This window comes from Phoenix dactylifera, chromosome 16 (genome assembly GCF_009389715.1).
Source record: "Phoenix dactylifera cultivar Barhee BC4 chromosome 16, palm_55x_up_171113_PBpolish2nd_filt_p, whole genome shotgun sequence".
Taxonomy (NCBI): domain Eukaryota; kingdom Viridiplantae; phylum Streptophyta; class Magnoliopsida; order Arecales; family Arecaceae; genus Phoenix; species Phoenix dactylifera.
In genome coordinates, this window is record NC_052407.1 from 10,618,250 (window position 1) to 10,631,068 (window position 12,819).

The following is a 12,819-nucleotide window of genomic DNA, read 5'->3' on the forward strand; positions in this document are numbered from 1 at the left end:
TGGAGATTGCCACGTGGGTGAGGAGAACCTCACCCCCCTCTTCTTCTCTTATAAATTAAAAAAAAAAAAAAAAAAGATAAACCAAATGGGCTTGGACCACGGGACCAAGACATTGACGTGGACTACAGGAGCCAGAGAGGCCAAAATACAAGCAAACAGCGTCAAGCTTATCCACTTTACCATCAATGCTTGACCCACCAATTTGTGAGAACCATAGGCCATAGCACCAGAAAACCAGCAAGGCAACATCCCACGTTAAATATTAAATGGAGGCCTTTGCCCACAATCCAGTTAGCTGCAGCAAATAGAGAAAGAAAACATGTTCCTCAAAAAGATGAACCACCAAATGGGCTTGGCATTAAAACCAGAAAAGCCATGTTAAATAAGAAGGGAGACTGGGAGAGGGACAGAACTACGAAAATAAGTTTGCTATTAGCACTTCTATATCACTTACAACCAATGGTATCACAGTCCATAATGTTATTATAGCAATAATGTGATACCATCCAATGCCATTATCAGTTGAAAGCATGCTTCTGGTTCTGGTATCAAAATATTTCATAACGATGTTACTTGAAGGCCAAAAAAAAAGGAAAAAAAAAACGGGGAAGCGAGAAAGAAACGCTCGACAACACCATTCTGCAGAACGAAAAGAAGCAACTACTCTTATTGCGCAGCCCCTCCTGGTGGTTTTAGATTTCAGGCAGCCAATATCACCTCATGTCGAACATCTATAATACATGTACCACGAGAATTCTGCAACTTCATTTTCTTACAGCCTTGGAATGCCTTGTATCACCCTTCAGCGAGGAGGATGATGATGATGAAGAAGACAGCCCCGAGTGCACGCTCTCAGCCTTGTCCTTGTTGAAGGCCTTCCGAACATCCTCCTTTAACTCGCAGAAGCGCATCCGCTTGATCTGTTGCTCGTCAGGCGTTCCCTTCTGGAGGTAGAACAGGTCGGGCAAGTCTTCTTGGAGAAACTTATCTAGCACTAGTGAACAGTGTGGGAAATAGCGCCTGCCCAGGTCCACTGTTAAACAAACATGCAACAGTAAAATCAATTATCAAGACCTTATAACTCATCAACACTGACTATTTTCAGTGAAGCAAGTTGCAATATGCCTTATAACCGTAATTACACAAATGTTTGAGTTGTTCTACTGTGGAATGAGATATGGTATAAAAGAAGGGATTTATAGTAGTTCCCATGACTATCTGAACTTCCTCAGATGAAATTTGCAGAGGAATCCATACAGCCAAATTGATGGTGTAGTATGTAAAGCATGCCAAGCCCAGTGTTCTGTGTTGAATTCTTCAATTGAAATCAGGGTGCACAGCACATGGTACGTAGAGATGTCATATGAAATGAAAAAGATCCGAACAATAAAAAATATGGAAAATAATTAAGAATTTTACATGAGCACTAGATTAAACACAAGGATGTGCTTGAAGGTTGGTTCCCATGCTTTAACATGCAGAGAACACAGATAAGGCATGGCAAAACATAAATAAGACATTATGCGAAATTATTGGTTATGAAAGAATATTCCAAGAAGACATTGAAAATTACATCCATGTTAATGGAATGTATCTTAATTTATAGTTCAAAACCTTCATATCCTTAACCACAGCCAGAATATCTGATATTTGAATGCTCAGCATAACCCTTCTATGCTAGTATTCAGCCTTTTTTTCTGCTGGGAAGTCAGTAGCTGATTTAAAAGGCCTAGGTTAATACTCAGGTAAAGCTGAACAAGAAAGAATTGTTTCTGTGGATGTCTGGGAACATCTGTGCAGGATTTGAACTTTTAATACTATGCATACAAACTAGACCTGGAAAATATAAAGATTTGCATAAAGTTCAAAACTTCTACTTATAATGAAAATAACAGTTTGTGGGAGCAGCAACTAAATCGAGCTTGCCTGTTTTCATGAGGGCATCAACCCTCGAACGTAGCCGTTTGTTTTGCATCGTAGGTGTCTCATTCAGATCAACTTCCCTCAGGTTACTTGAGCTCCTTGATGTCAAAAGACCTGTGAATTCTGATGTTGTCTCGGCTTGTGCAATTTCCATGGCTACCTTGGCTTCAGCAGGGAAGAATAATCTTGCAAATGCAACTAAAGGGGTAGATTGATCAATGTCAGGAATCATAAGGATGATATAATATTAAACTGAAATTCACATAATTCAGATAGTCAAAATCGGAAAAATTATCAAACCAATTTGCATAGGCTGTTACAGTATCTGTTTCAACATCACTTTTAGCAAAGGTAGCAATTTGCACAGGCTACTACAGTATGTATTAGTTTAAAGCTCTGAATGAAAGTTAACAACCTTGTATTAAATATTTGAGACCTAAAAAAAACGTTTTACCTACCTCTCTCTACTTCCTTTTCATCTTTCCGTGTTTACCTATTGTAGAATGCAGAATCTAGGAAACAGCTAAAGCATCGAAGCACACATAAATAGCTTCCATATTGGAAACTGGAATATGATAGTCCTAAAAACGTGCATCTGATATATCAGGACAAACACTACAAGAATATCTATAAATAGAATGATTGAGAGCCTCAATCATCACAATATGTATTTGACATTTGTATGTTGCCAATGCCATTGATGTAGAGAAAATTACTGATCAACTACTTAACTAACCACGATCCCAACAAAAATCTAATCAAATCCTTGCTCATTCATTCAAGAAGTAGGTGCTTATTCATTCAAGAACTAGTTGACCCAGAAATCAGACGGCATGAATATGAGTTAGCAGTTAGAATGCCATTTATTTCTGCAAATATTGCTCATACTCATAATTGTACCGAAACATCAAATCAAAAAGAGAACTGAGAATTGAAATAGTATTTTAGTCATTGGGAGACATGTTTCGCATGTCTTCAAGTGCTCCTACATGAATCTCAACTATCAAAGATCTGGAAGGAGACATGCTAAGGAACAAAAAAAGAAATTATGATATACGCATGGGGAGAGAAGATAACTTGTAGATATAAAAACCAATGGAACAATCACATACTGATTAGCCAATCAATTCCAAAGAAATATCCTGAAATAAATTGCTTTTACTAATTGTTTGCATTTTTTGCATCTTGTTTTTACTTTCATTTTCACAGGCTTCTTGGTTTAGCAACCATAATTAGCAGATTCATGACTCAGCAGATGAATCACAGTTACCAGAACAGAGGTCTTAATAGCAACATCATTGCTCCTCTAGTGTTAGAGGAATTTGAGGCATCATTATTACTTCAAAATCAAGATTTGACAACTTATTATTTTCTCCATAATGCAGCACATGCTGCAATTTTTGCCAACATGGCACTTTCTATCTGGTGATCCCACCATCTGTAGTGGAGTCCTCTCTCTGTCTCTCTCTCTCTCTCTGGGGTAAGAGAGTAGAAAATTGTGCATGATATTGTTAAAGTAGACTAGTTAATGTCCAATTTTCGAGGTCAAGATATCTAAAATAAAGACATCATCAAAACCGTGCAGTAAAACAAGAAGACAATGAGATGATAAATTCAGGTGAACTTCATCAATTCAAATACTCATGCAGCATTACTGGTATGTTTTTGTTGATGTTCTTTTATTGTTAATTGAAGTTGCCGAATATCAGATCATATTACAAAATAGCATTGTTTAAGCTACATAAACATTGACAAGCAAATGAGCATGCTGTCATGACTTAAATGACTAAATTTAGATATTTATCATGAAGAAGAAAGGAATCAAAATCAGAATTCATGCACATAGACCTGTCAAATCCTAATCATGCTTGAACATTGATATACACGGACGAATAAAATTTTTTATTGATAACAAAGCAGTTTACAGGAATTGCAATAATACTTAACGTATTGTGCTAGAGTATGAAAAATTACAGCAGCATCTTTTTACCTACTCAGATAACGGCAACTATCATATAACTACAACCAAATGGTGGATTCAATGGAGCAAGTCCTCCACACTTTACCCAACTAACAACAACAGAGGGATGAGGCAATTCTCACTCTTCACTGTCTCCACTATCAAAGTCATATTAGGGAGACAAACGTCAAAGACAGAGACTGTTTGCATGGCTATATTATTATTTTCTACAAAAAGGAGAATTTAGAAATTCAAAAACAAATGGCACCTAAAATATCTGTTTGTGACTTTGAAAATATTCTTAAAGTAAATGAAAACAAAAGCGGAAGTGATTAGAAGGGCAGAAAGCTAAAAAAAATTACCTCTGTTTTCCAGGTACAGAAGCTTCATGGGAAGGTCATCAGCTAATAACGGTGATGTGACTGAGTCTTCCACCGCCATGGGATTCCTCCTCATCTCTCTCTCCAGAATGTCAATGCATATCCGGTCTTTATTTGACTCTTGACCCTGCTGAGTCTTTGCATTATAATCTTTTGCCCTTGTTAGCCTCCTAGAAATCATAACAGCACTCTGCCCGTCAGCTGTTGTTTCTGATACAGATGCACCTTTGGTAAGAAGAGAAACAATGATAGCTGGCTCCATTCGCATGGCAGCTACATGGAGGGGTGTGTATCCTCTGACATTCTTTAGATTCACATTAGCCGGCCCCAGTTCTAACAACTCTGCCACAACTTTGGAATCACAGTAGGCGGCTGCATAGTGTAGAGCATTGGCATCATCTAAAGTGATATCTGATTCACTAAGAAGCAACTTCACAAGTTCAACATCATCAGAATCCAGGGCCCTAAGGATTCTTCTAGTTCTTTTCTCATGCACAGGGTCCACAGTCAAGGAATTTGGTTCATCAGGCTGGGCTTTGCAGCGGATCGATTTAATCTCCTCAGCAACTTCATGCGGCAGCTCCTTCTCAAGAGAGATCTTGTCAAGATCAGATCTTGCTACCCTTTTGATACAGTGACTGCGTAACTGATTAAGTTGTGAGTGTAATGCAACCCGAAGGATGGGGATTACATCTTCCACAAGAGCCTTCTCAACAAAGTTGAGAAGGCGACGCTGTATGAATACATAACATCATGTCAGAAGAAGCAGCCTCAACACTTATTAAGACTATCATGATATGGAATGAAAAAAGAAATAAAATAAAACACAATATCTTTATCTATAAAGAAGAATATGACCTAATTCTAAAAACTAACATTCTAAGTTTAAAATTTATAGTCCATAGATGAAGAAGACTTTATATTCAATTGATCCTAGGTACTCATTTGAAAAGTATTTGTAGGGTTAATTTCAACACAACAAATTCGAATATAATATAACAGAATCATTTTCTAACAAAATGGTACCAGAGTAAATTCACTTCCTACTCTTACAAAGCACTAACTTTAATGGATAATGGTATGGTCATATCCTTTTTTCCTTCAATTATATAAATTATTAAATTCTGAAATCAGGCAGCCCTCTCTCTAAAACATTTATCATGGAGTGTTGGGGGCTGATCTAAAATCAAGAGTCAAGACTTTTATCTTTTCACAAACCATCGTTAATTTCGATGCACATAACAGTATCATCTCAATAAATGATTAATCATGCTACTTCTAGCTTTTACCCTAGATGTAGAAGTCAACCAACAATCCATCTCCCATCAAAATGACAAACATCCGTTCCTCAGAACTTACAAACCAAACATGGCTGCTCAGATGTACTTCGACAGAGCTACCTAACACTCAGAAACTCATCACTTCTTGTAAGCCATTATTTTTTTTTTAAAAAAAAAATCTAACTTGCAACTAGTTCTACCATAGAATGTCAAAGATGCACCTATGAGAAGTAAATTTTCTCACAAACCAACCAACACAACATAGAATTAGCATCAAAGAAGATTAGAGCTTTGGATCAACCTGCAAAAGAGAGACCAGCTCTGAAATCTGAAACACAGACGATGCATACAACAACTCCACCACGAAATTTATCGCAGGCCGGCAAGCATCATGAGCGCACATTGGATCCACACACACCGACACCTCCGGCGGAGCCGGCTTCAGTTTCCCAGTGTACAAATAGCTCAAGAAGTTCATGAAGGCCTCGCGCCCGACCCTGCCGCACGGCACCAGTTCACTCATCTCGTACCTCGGCTTCCCTCCCTCCTGCCGACGCCCACCGCAACCGGAGAAGAGGTCGTGGAAGAACCGGCTCCTCGCCGCCAGGATGCAGCGGTGGACGCCGACCGGGGCGCCCTCGACGACGATCTCAGCATCGCTGCAATCGAATTCGGAGTCGAGGAGGAGGCGCTCGAGGTTGGAGCTCAGCTTGCTCAGGCTCACCACCTCAAGGCTGGCCCCGGCGGCCGGCGGCGCCGGCGGAGGAGCGGGAGGGGAAGCCGCGTAGACGCTGGTGCCATTGGAGAGGTAGGAAGAGGAGGTGACGCTCAGAGAAGACGAGGGCTCCGCCAGATTGGCCATAGACCGGAGCAACGCCAACAAGAGAAAAACGAAGGAAGAAAACCCTATAATCCCATCGCCAAGGTCTCCTTAGGGTCCGAGATCCGAGACATACCTCGACATCAACTGAAAAAAACCCACTCTGCCGATCGATCTTTTCCGCAAATTTCCTTCCAGAAGGCATCTACTCCAATCCAAAACCCTAAATTCACCAGAATCTATCTCTCCAACAACATCAACCAATCTACCTACAGATGAAGGTCCTCAAACAACCATTAGAGACAACAAAAAACAAAAATAAAAGATTTTCACAAAAGGAATTCGGAGAAAAATCCCATAGAACTCTAACTCCCAATAAAAAAACACATAAATTCCCAGAATTCCTTAGAAAAGCATTATTTCACCAGATTGGAAGGAGAAAAAAACCGATCAAAGCCTCCAATTCCAGCAGAATCCAAGGAAAAAAAGATCGGAACGAAACGATTAGATCCTTCTCGAGCAATTAGATCATCAAAAGAGGAAGTAAATCTTAGAAATCCGAACTTTTTCTGGCCTAAAAAAAAAAATTGGCAAGGAGGCGGAATTGGAATTGGAATTGGCTTCCACTATCGGGGGACGGTGGCTGGGGCCTTTTGGGCTGCGGATAGATGCTGAAGTCTATGGGTGACGCAAGGGGTGTCGTCACCGGGCGATGGTAGGGATGGGTGACGTGGGGCTTGTCGTGAGGACGCGTTTCTTCGCCGAAGACGCATCGCTTGAGCTGGAAGTTTCGTTCGTGCGCTGCGTCTTTTTCTACTTATACTTTTCTCCACCTCCTCCTCCTCCTCGATTTTTTTTTTTTTTTTTTTACCGCTACTGCTCTGAGTCCTCTTTTTTCCAATAATTTCGCCGCTGAGAGTCTTTTTTTATTCGCTTTGGGCTCACCGCCGGGTGAGGAAGCGCGTACCAAGTCGGCGCAAGACACGTGCAATGCACGTGATTTATTAGGAAAAACTAAGTATTTGGGGGGGGGTGGGGGGTTCCAGGTCTTGGCCGGTGACGTCTCTTGTACCATAGCCGTCCTCTCCCTCAAGGGACCCGACGACCGTAATTTGGTGATAGTCGGTGGCCGAATCCAGCGGAACGTGAATGAGATGGGCGACTGCTTTTCGTTATTTAGAGGCATCTGGTCCATGGTCCATGGTCCATGGTCTATGGTCAGTGATGAGGGCTATTTGGTGTACTAGATTTTTTATTTTTCGATTTTTGGTTATATCCATATCCGTAATATATGATGCATGGTGATGGCCGCCAAGCCCTCGATGCGATGGACGGAGCTCCTCCTGATTAATTTCCTCCCTCAAGTGGCAGATGAATCCCATCACCCCTCTCTCCTCATTACTTCAGGTTATTTTGAATATTTTTTAAAATTTATTTTGACTTGATATTTATATCTCATTTAATTAATATTCTGTTAAATTATATATTAAAAATATTAAATAAAAATAAATATAAAAAGAGTAGGTATAGAATTTTGAAATCATTAAATATAAGTATAATTTGCTTCTATTTTTTTATTTACTCGTAAAATTATTTAAAATATATCTAATAAATATTTACTCTTTTACTTATCTAATTAAAGAGAAAAATTCATGATGCTTAATATATTTTTTGAAAAAGAAAAATAAAAAAGCTTATTTAGAGTTAGAAACAATTAGCTTGAGAGATAAAGAACCGCAATCTTTTGTGCAGATCGTTGCTTAGAAAAATCTGCAATATAATGGCAAAATATATATAAAGAAATGTTTGTAGACGTCGTTATATTTAAAGTTTTACATATCGCATGTTGAATTTATCAATATTGCATGTACTTTTTTTTCAAGAGCTTTGGAACTTTATGTGGGTCAATTTGTAAATGAGGGTAAGAGAAGATAGTATATGTAATATTGGTAAAATTCTAGATGCATTAAGGGACAAAGTATTGGAAAACTATTACCTAGAAATTGCTATATCGTTATTTTATAATAGTATTATAAAAAAATAATTTATAAAATAAAATCAAAAATTTGAAAAGAGCTTGTCCACATCGAAGCATGTGATATACACTGTTCTAAGAACATGATTCGACTCCTGTGTGCTGGTTTGTGGCAATTTCATTCCCAAAGTATAACAACTCGACTCAGTCCGCCATTTTTTTCTTTAAAAAAGTCACAACTTTTTTGAAAGAGATGTCCCAAAAAAATATTTTAAAATATTTAAAATAAGTAAAGATTAGAGAATAAAAAAATTTATTTTTTAAAATTAAAACTCTAACACAAGGAACTCTACGTTGCATTAGTGATATACAAACCTTTTACCATTCAAAGAATAAATTGTATATTTATTCTTTATACTTCTCACATATAAGATATATAAACTAATAGATAATATTATAACTTTTGATATCATAAAATATTTATTAAATAGTACCATCCATTACGTCTTACTATAAAACACAAGATCACCATTACAACTAAAGTAAAGATAAAGGAGAAAAGAAAGATTTTTTTCTAAGAGAAAGTCAAAGAGTGCACTTGTCATTTTGCTTATCTCATTATACTCCTATCAAAAAGAATCAAAGATAAAGCTGGGGTCATTAATGTCACCGCATCGACCTTGCGTCTCGTGACGTTGAAAGTAGCCGTTACTGGCGGAAGGTAACCTCGCGTGCCGGGTAGCTGAATTTGGCCGCACGTCACTCGTGTTTTGCAAGTTGCGTAGGTGGTTACGGTATCCTGCGTGAGCGTAAGAAAGCATTCACCCGGGTTTGAACGAAAACCTGCGAGTACTACTGCTGGTGACGGTGACCATACGGTGTATATAAGCAAGCACATAAGTTGTTTCTTTTTAATATATATCAGTTGGTTTAATCCCAAACTTGATGAAAGGACGTGTGACCTATTGACTTGGCGATCCAATCCTTGACTCGGCTTGGTTGACCTGATTTTGATTAGATCAATCATTTAAGGATATGAAAATAAAATTCTAAAAACAAAATAATGACAAAAAAAAAATTGAAGAATTTTGTTCCTCAAATTTCTAGAATAAAACAATAAATAATAAGAATTTTACAGAGTAGGATAATGAGCTCTATTCCGAATAATACATATATTGTGATATATATGATGAATGAAAATTAGAGTCCATATATTTTTTACTCTCTCATTTTAGTTGGATTCTTTTTAAGTTAAATTACTCTTCTATAGCTACAAGACGATGAAAACTTTTTCTTTCTTAGACAAGTGAAGTCTCATCTAAATTAGATTGGATTGCCCCCCAAAAGATGCAAATTATCAAAATAAAATATATTTTAAAAATTATGAAAGATAGAAGCTAGATCATGATTTCTATATTTGTTTTGTTTGTAATTGTATCATCAAATTCTTCATGAACTAGAAGTTGTGCCTTTTTGAAAATATTGGTACTCAACTGAATTTTGGAGGCAGGAATCTTTACTCTCAAAACTTGCCTAGACCTATCTTCTGGAGTGCACAGGTCAATCCATGCCAGATGATCTCCTAAGATCAATTTTCATCATCATTGCAATACTAAATAATTTTCAAGATATGTTTGATAAGAGATATAAGAATTATATATAGAGAGAGACAGAGACTACATTATAATAATACATGCATGTATTATTATTGCGTAATCTCTCTCTGTATATATATAATTTTTATTTTTTTAGAGAGGATAGATGAGATCCGATCCCATTCGTTAATGCAATATACAAAGGAAAGCAAATAACCTGGAAGCTCTCTCACAGCCACAAGAAAGCTCAAGTTACAAGAAAAAAAAAAAAAGAAAGCATATACCATCCTTAAAAGCCTCTTCATGACGACCCTATTAATTAACAATACACTTTAACTCGCTTCCCGGAAGAAAACAAGGTCAACCTCATTAGAGGTCTTCCCGAATACCCGTTATTCTCTTTCCCCAGAATTCTCCGGCCACCACGACTATCTCTTCTGTGGAAAACGTCAGGATTAAAGACCTAATCCCCTAGTGAGTCCACGAAGAAACATGTCATCCATGGATCCAATATCCATGAGAACACTCCAAAATAAGTTCCAGATAGACAAAGAAATCTCTGCGTAGTAAAAGGTGATGACTCGTTGCCTCCTCGACTTTGTGGCACATGCATGGAAAGTAAGGGCACTCAAAGGAGTTCGTTGTAGATAAGAAAAACTCATTGAACTCGTTTGGTTCATGGAAAAGAAGAAAGAAAAGTGAGATCAATGAAAAAAGAAAGGGAGAAATACCTCATATTTGGTTGAAGTTTTCAAAGAAGAGAGATAGAAAATAATTTTACTATAGAAATAAGATTGTCATATTTCATATGAAAGTAAAACTCATGTGGGACATAAGAAAGTCGAATTCTAATCGGCTTAGAATTGAGATAAATTTTTTTTCAAAAGTATCCTTAAGTTTGTAGATTGAATAGATAAGGTCATTTCTTTTATTAAGAACATAACAGGTATTTTATACAACTTTCTTATAAAAGTAAATGCTTAACTAAATATAAGCCACTCCGGAATGTAAAATTAGTTTCTCAAGCATCATATATTCTGGTATCAACTTTTCAATAAAAATATTCCAATGAAAAAAAATTTCTTATGAATCAAATAAGTCCACATTGAAAAAAGGGCTAGTTGTCTCAAGGCTTTGCAGCACAAAACATATAAATGGATCATGGAAGTTCTTTTTTTATTCTAATTCCACCTGAATAAAATTTAATCTTGAATAGCCAACCGCATTCCATCTGCACAGGATTCTAGACTGTTAATTTTTATTTTTTTTCTACAAAAGCAACTTGTTAGATTTCATTATTTTTATGCAGATACTACTAAAATATCACTACTACTACTACTACTACTATTATAATTTTAATTTTTAAAAATATTACTTTAAATATTTATTTTATTTACATTATCATCCATCAGTGATTCAATCTATAGTTGATCTGTAGTTTCTAGCCATGATGCGGACACTAAATTAGCCAATGCTCGAACAAGGTTTCCAAAGTCCAAAACATGAGGTGTGACTATGTTTATAATGGCTTGGACCAAGGTTTTGATGGTTGAGATATATCATGGGGCATAGATTGTTTTGCTATTAGTCGCATGCTGATGCAATATATTGGAAATAATACTTCAAAAATCTAAAATTTTTGCAGCAATTACAATCGAATAAAGAAATAGGGTAAGGTTAGAAAAATAGAACATGATTCAAGGCATAGGACATGCCATGCAAGGCACGAACCATGCTATAGAAGATACCTTTTCAAAATATAATTCACTGCCGATTGCACATAAATGAATGATATCTATTTTCAAGATTCAATAAAATACGAGTCTCCTAATGTGCACTCAAATAGGATCCTTCACATGTCCTATAAACTTTTTCCAAAAATTCTAACATCTTTTTTTTAAAAAATGCCTTCTCTAATCGGATGACAAGCCCAACAAGTATACACCTTTAATTCATTTTCACTTCTCTAATCTTACCTAGGCGATAACCTACTCTTGTCTTTCACTTTTGGATCTTAAATTGGGTGGGATCAAATAATCTATATCATGGTTATTTATAGGTGTGAGATCGAAATAGGTGTCTCATGGTAAAGGGTTGTGTCCTTTCACTTAATAGTTGTATCCCTTGGATGCATTGCATCCCTTCAACAAAAAGATATATCACTTTTGGGTTTAAATTAAAAGATGTATCTCTCGACATGTACCTACAATTGATGTGTACCTACAAATGATGTGTCTCTTCGAATTAACACCCAGGAGATGTGCCTCCAAGAGACAATTCTAGAAAGAGAACCCCATGTATATATATATATATATATATATATATATATATATATATATATATATATATATATATATGTATATGTATTGCTCAATATAATACCAATATATGAATTGCACTTTTTGTATTTTTCTTCAAAATTTAAAAAATATTTATTTTTTAAAATATGGAAAGTACTATATCTCAGATTTATCGTATACCAACCTTTTATTCTTTTAATGCCAAAACATTTTTGATTTTTTATTTTCTCTTGAGAACTATCATTTGGAGTATATCTCTTTTCGAATTTTTCCTATCATCCATCTCAAAGATAGTATTTGGGCTCATCTTAACAACAATCATCCATTGAGATGATTGTTATCTTAACTTTTAGTAACATTGGCCGGGACCCAGCTCACAGTGGGTCAAAGTTCTGAATTGGGTTCATTGTCAATTGGTCATGTTAATTGCTGGAGTCAAGTTCAGGCCAATTTAGAAGATGTACACGAATTTAATGACCTATACAAGTAGAATTGAATTCATGATAATGATGCCTGGATAAGTTAAATTATTGTTGATTCTTTGAATTATTCCTAGCAAACAGATTATTCGTGTCCTGCTCGAATG

General features: G+C 36.5%; 1 protein-coding gene across 1 annotated transcript; it reads right to left on the bottom strand.

The window, feature by feature from the left end:
* Nucleotides 1-409: 409 nt before the first annotated feature.
* On the bottom strand, nucleotides 410-7,122 carry LOC103719294 (BTB/POZ domain and ankyrin repeat-containing protein NPR2). The gene is given in 5 exon segments (XM_008808475.4): nucleotides 410-769; nucleotides 771-1,033; nucleotides 1,927-2,121; nucleotides 4,246-4,996; nucleotides 5,845-7,122. Coding segments are annotated over 5 exon segments (1,821 nt in total). The 5' UTR covers nucleotides 6,406-7,122; the 3' UTR covers nucleotides 410-718.
* Between the last annotated feature and the right edge of the window lie 5,697 nt (nucleotides 7,123-12,819).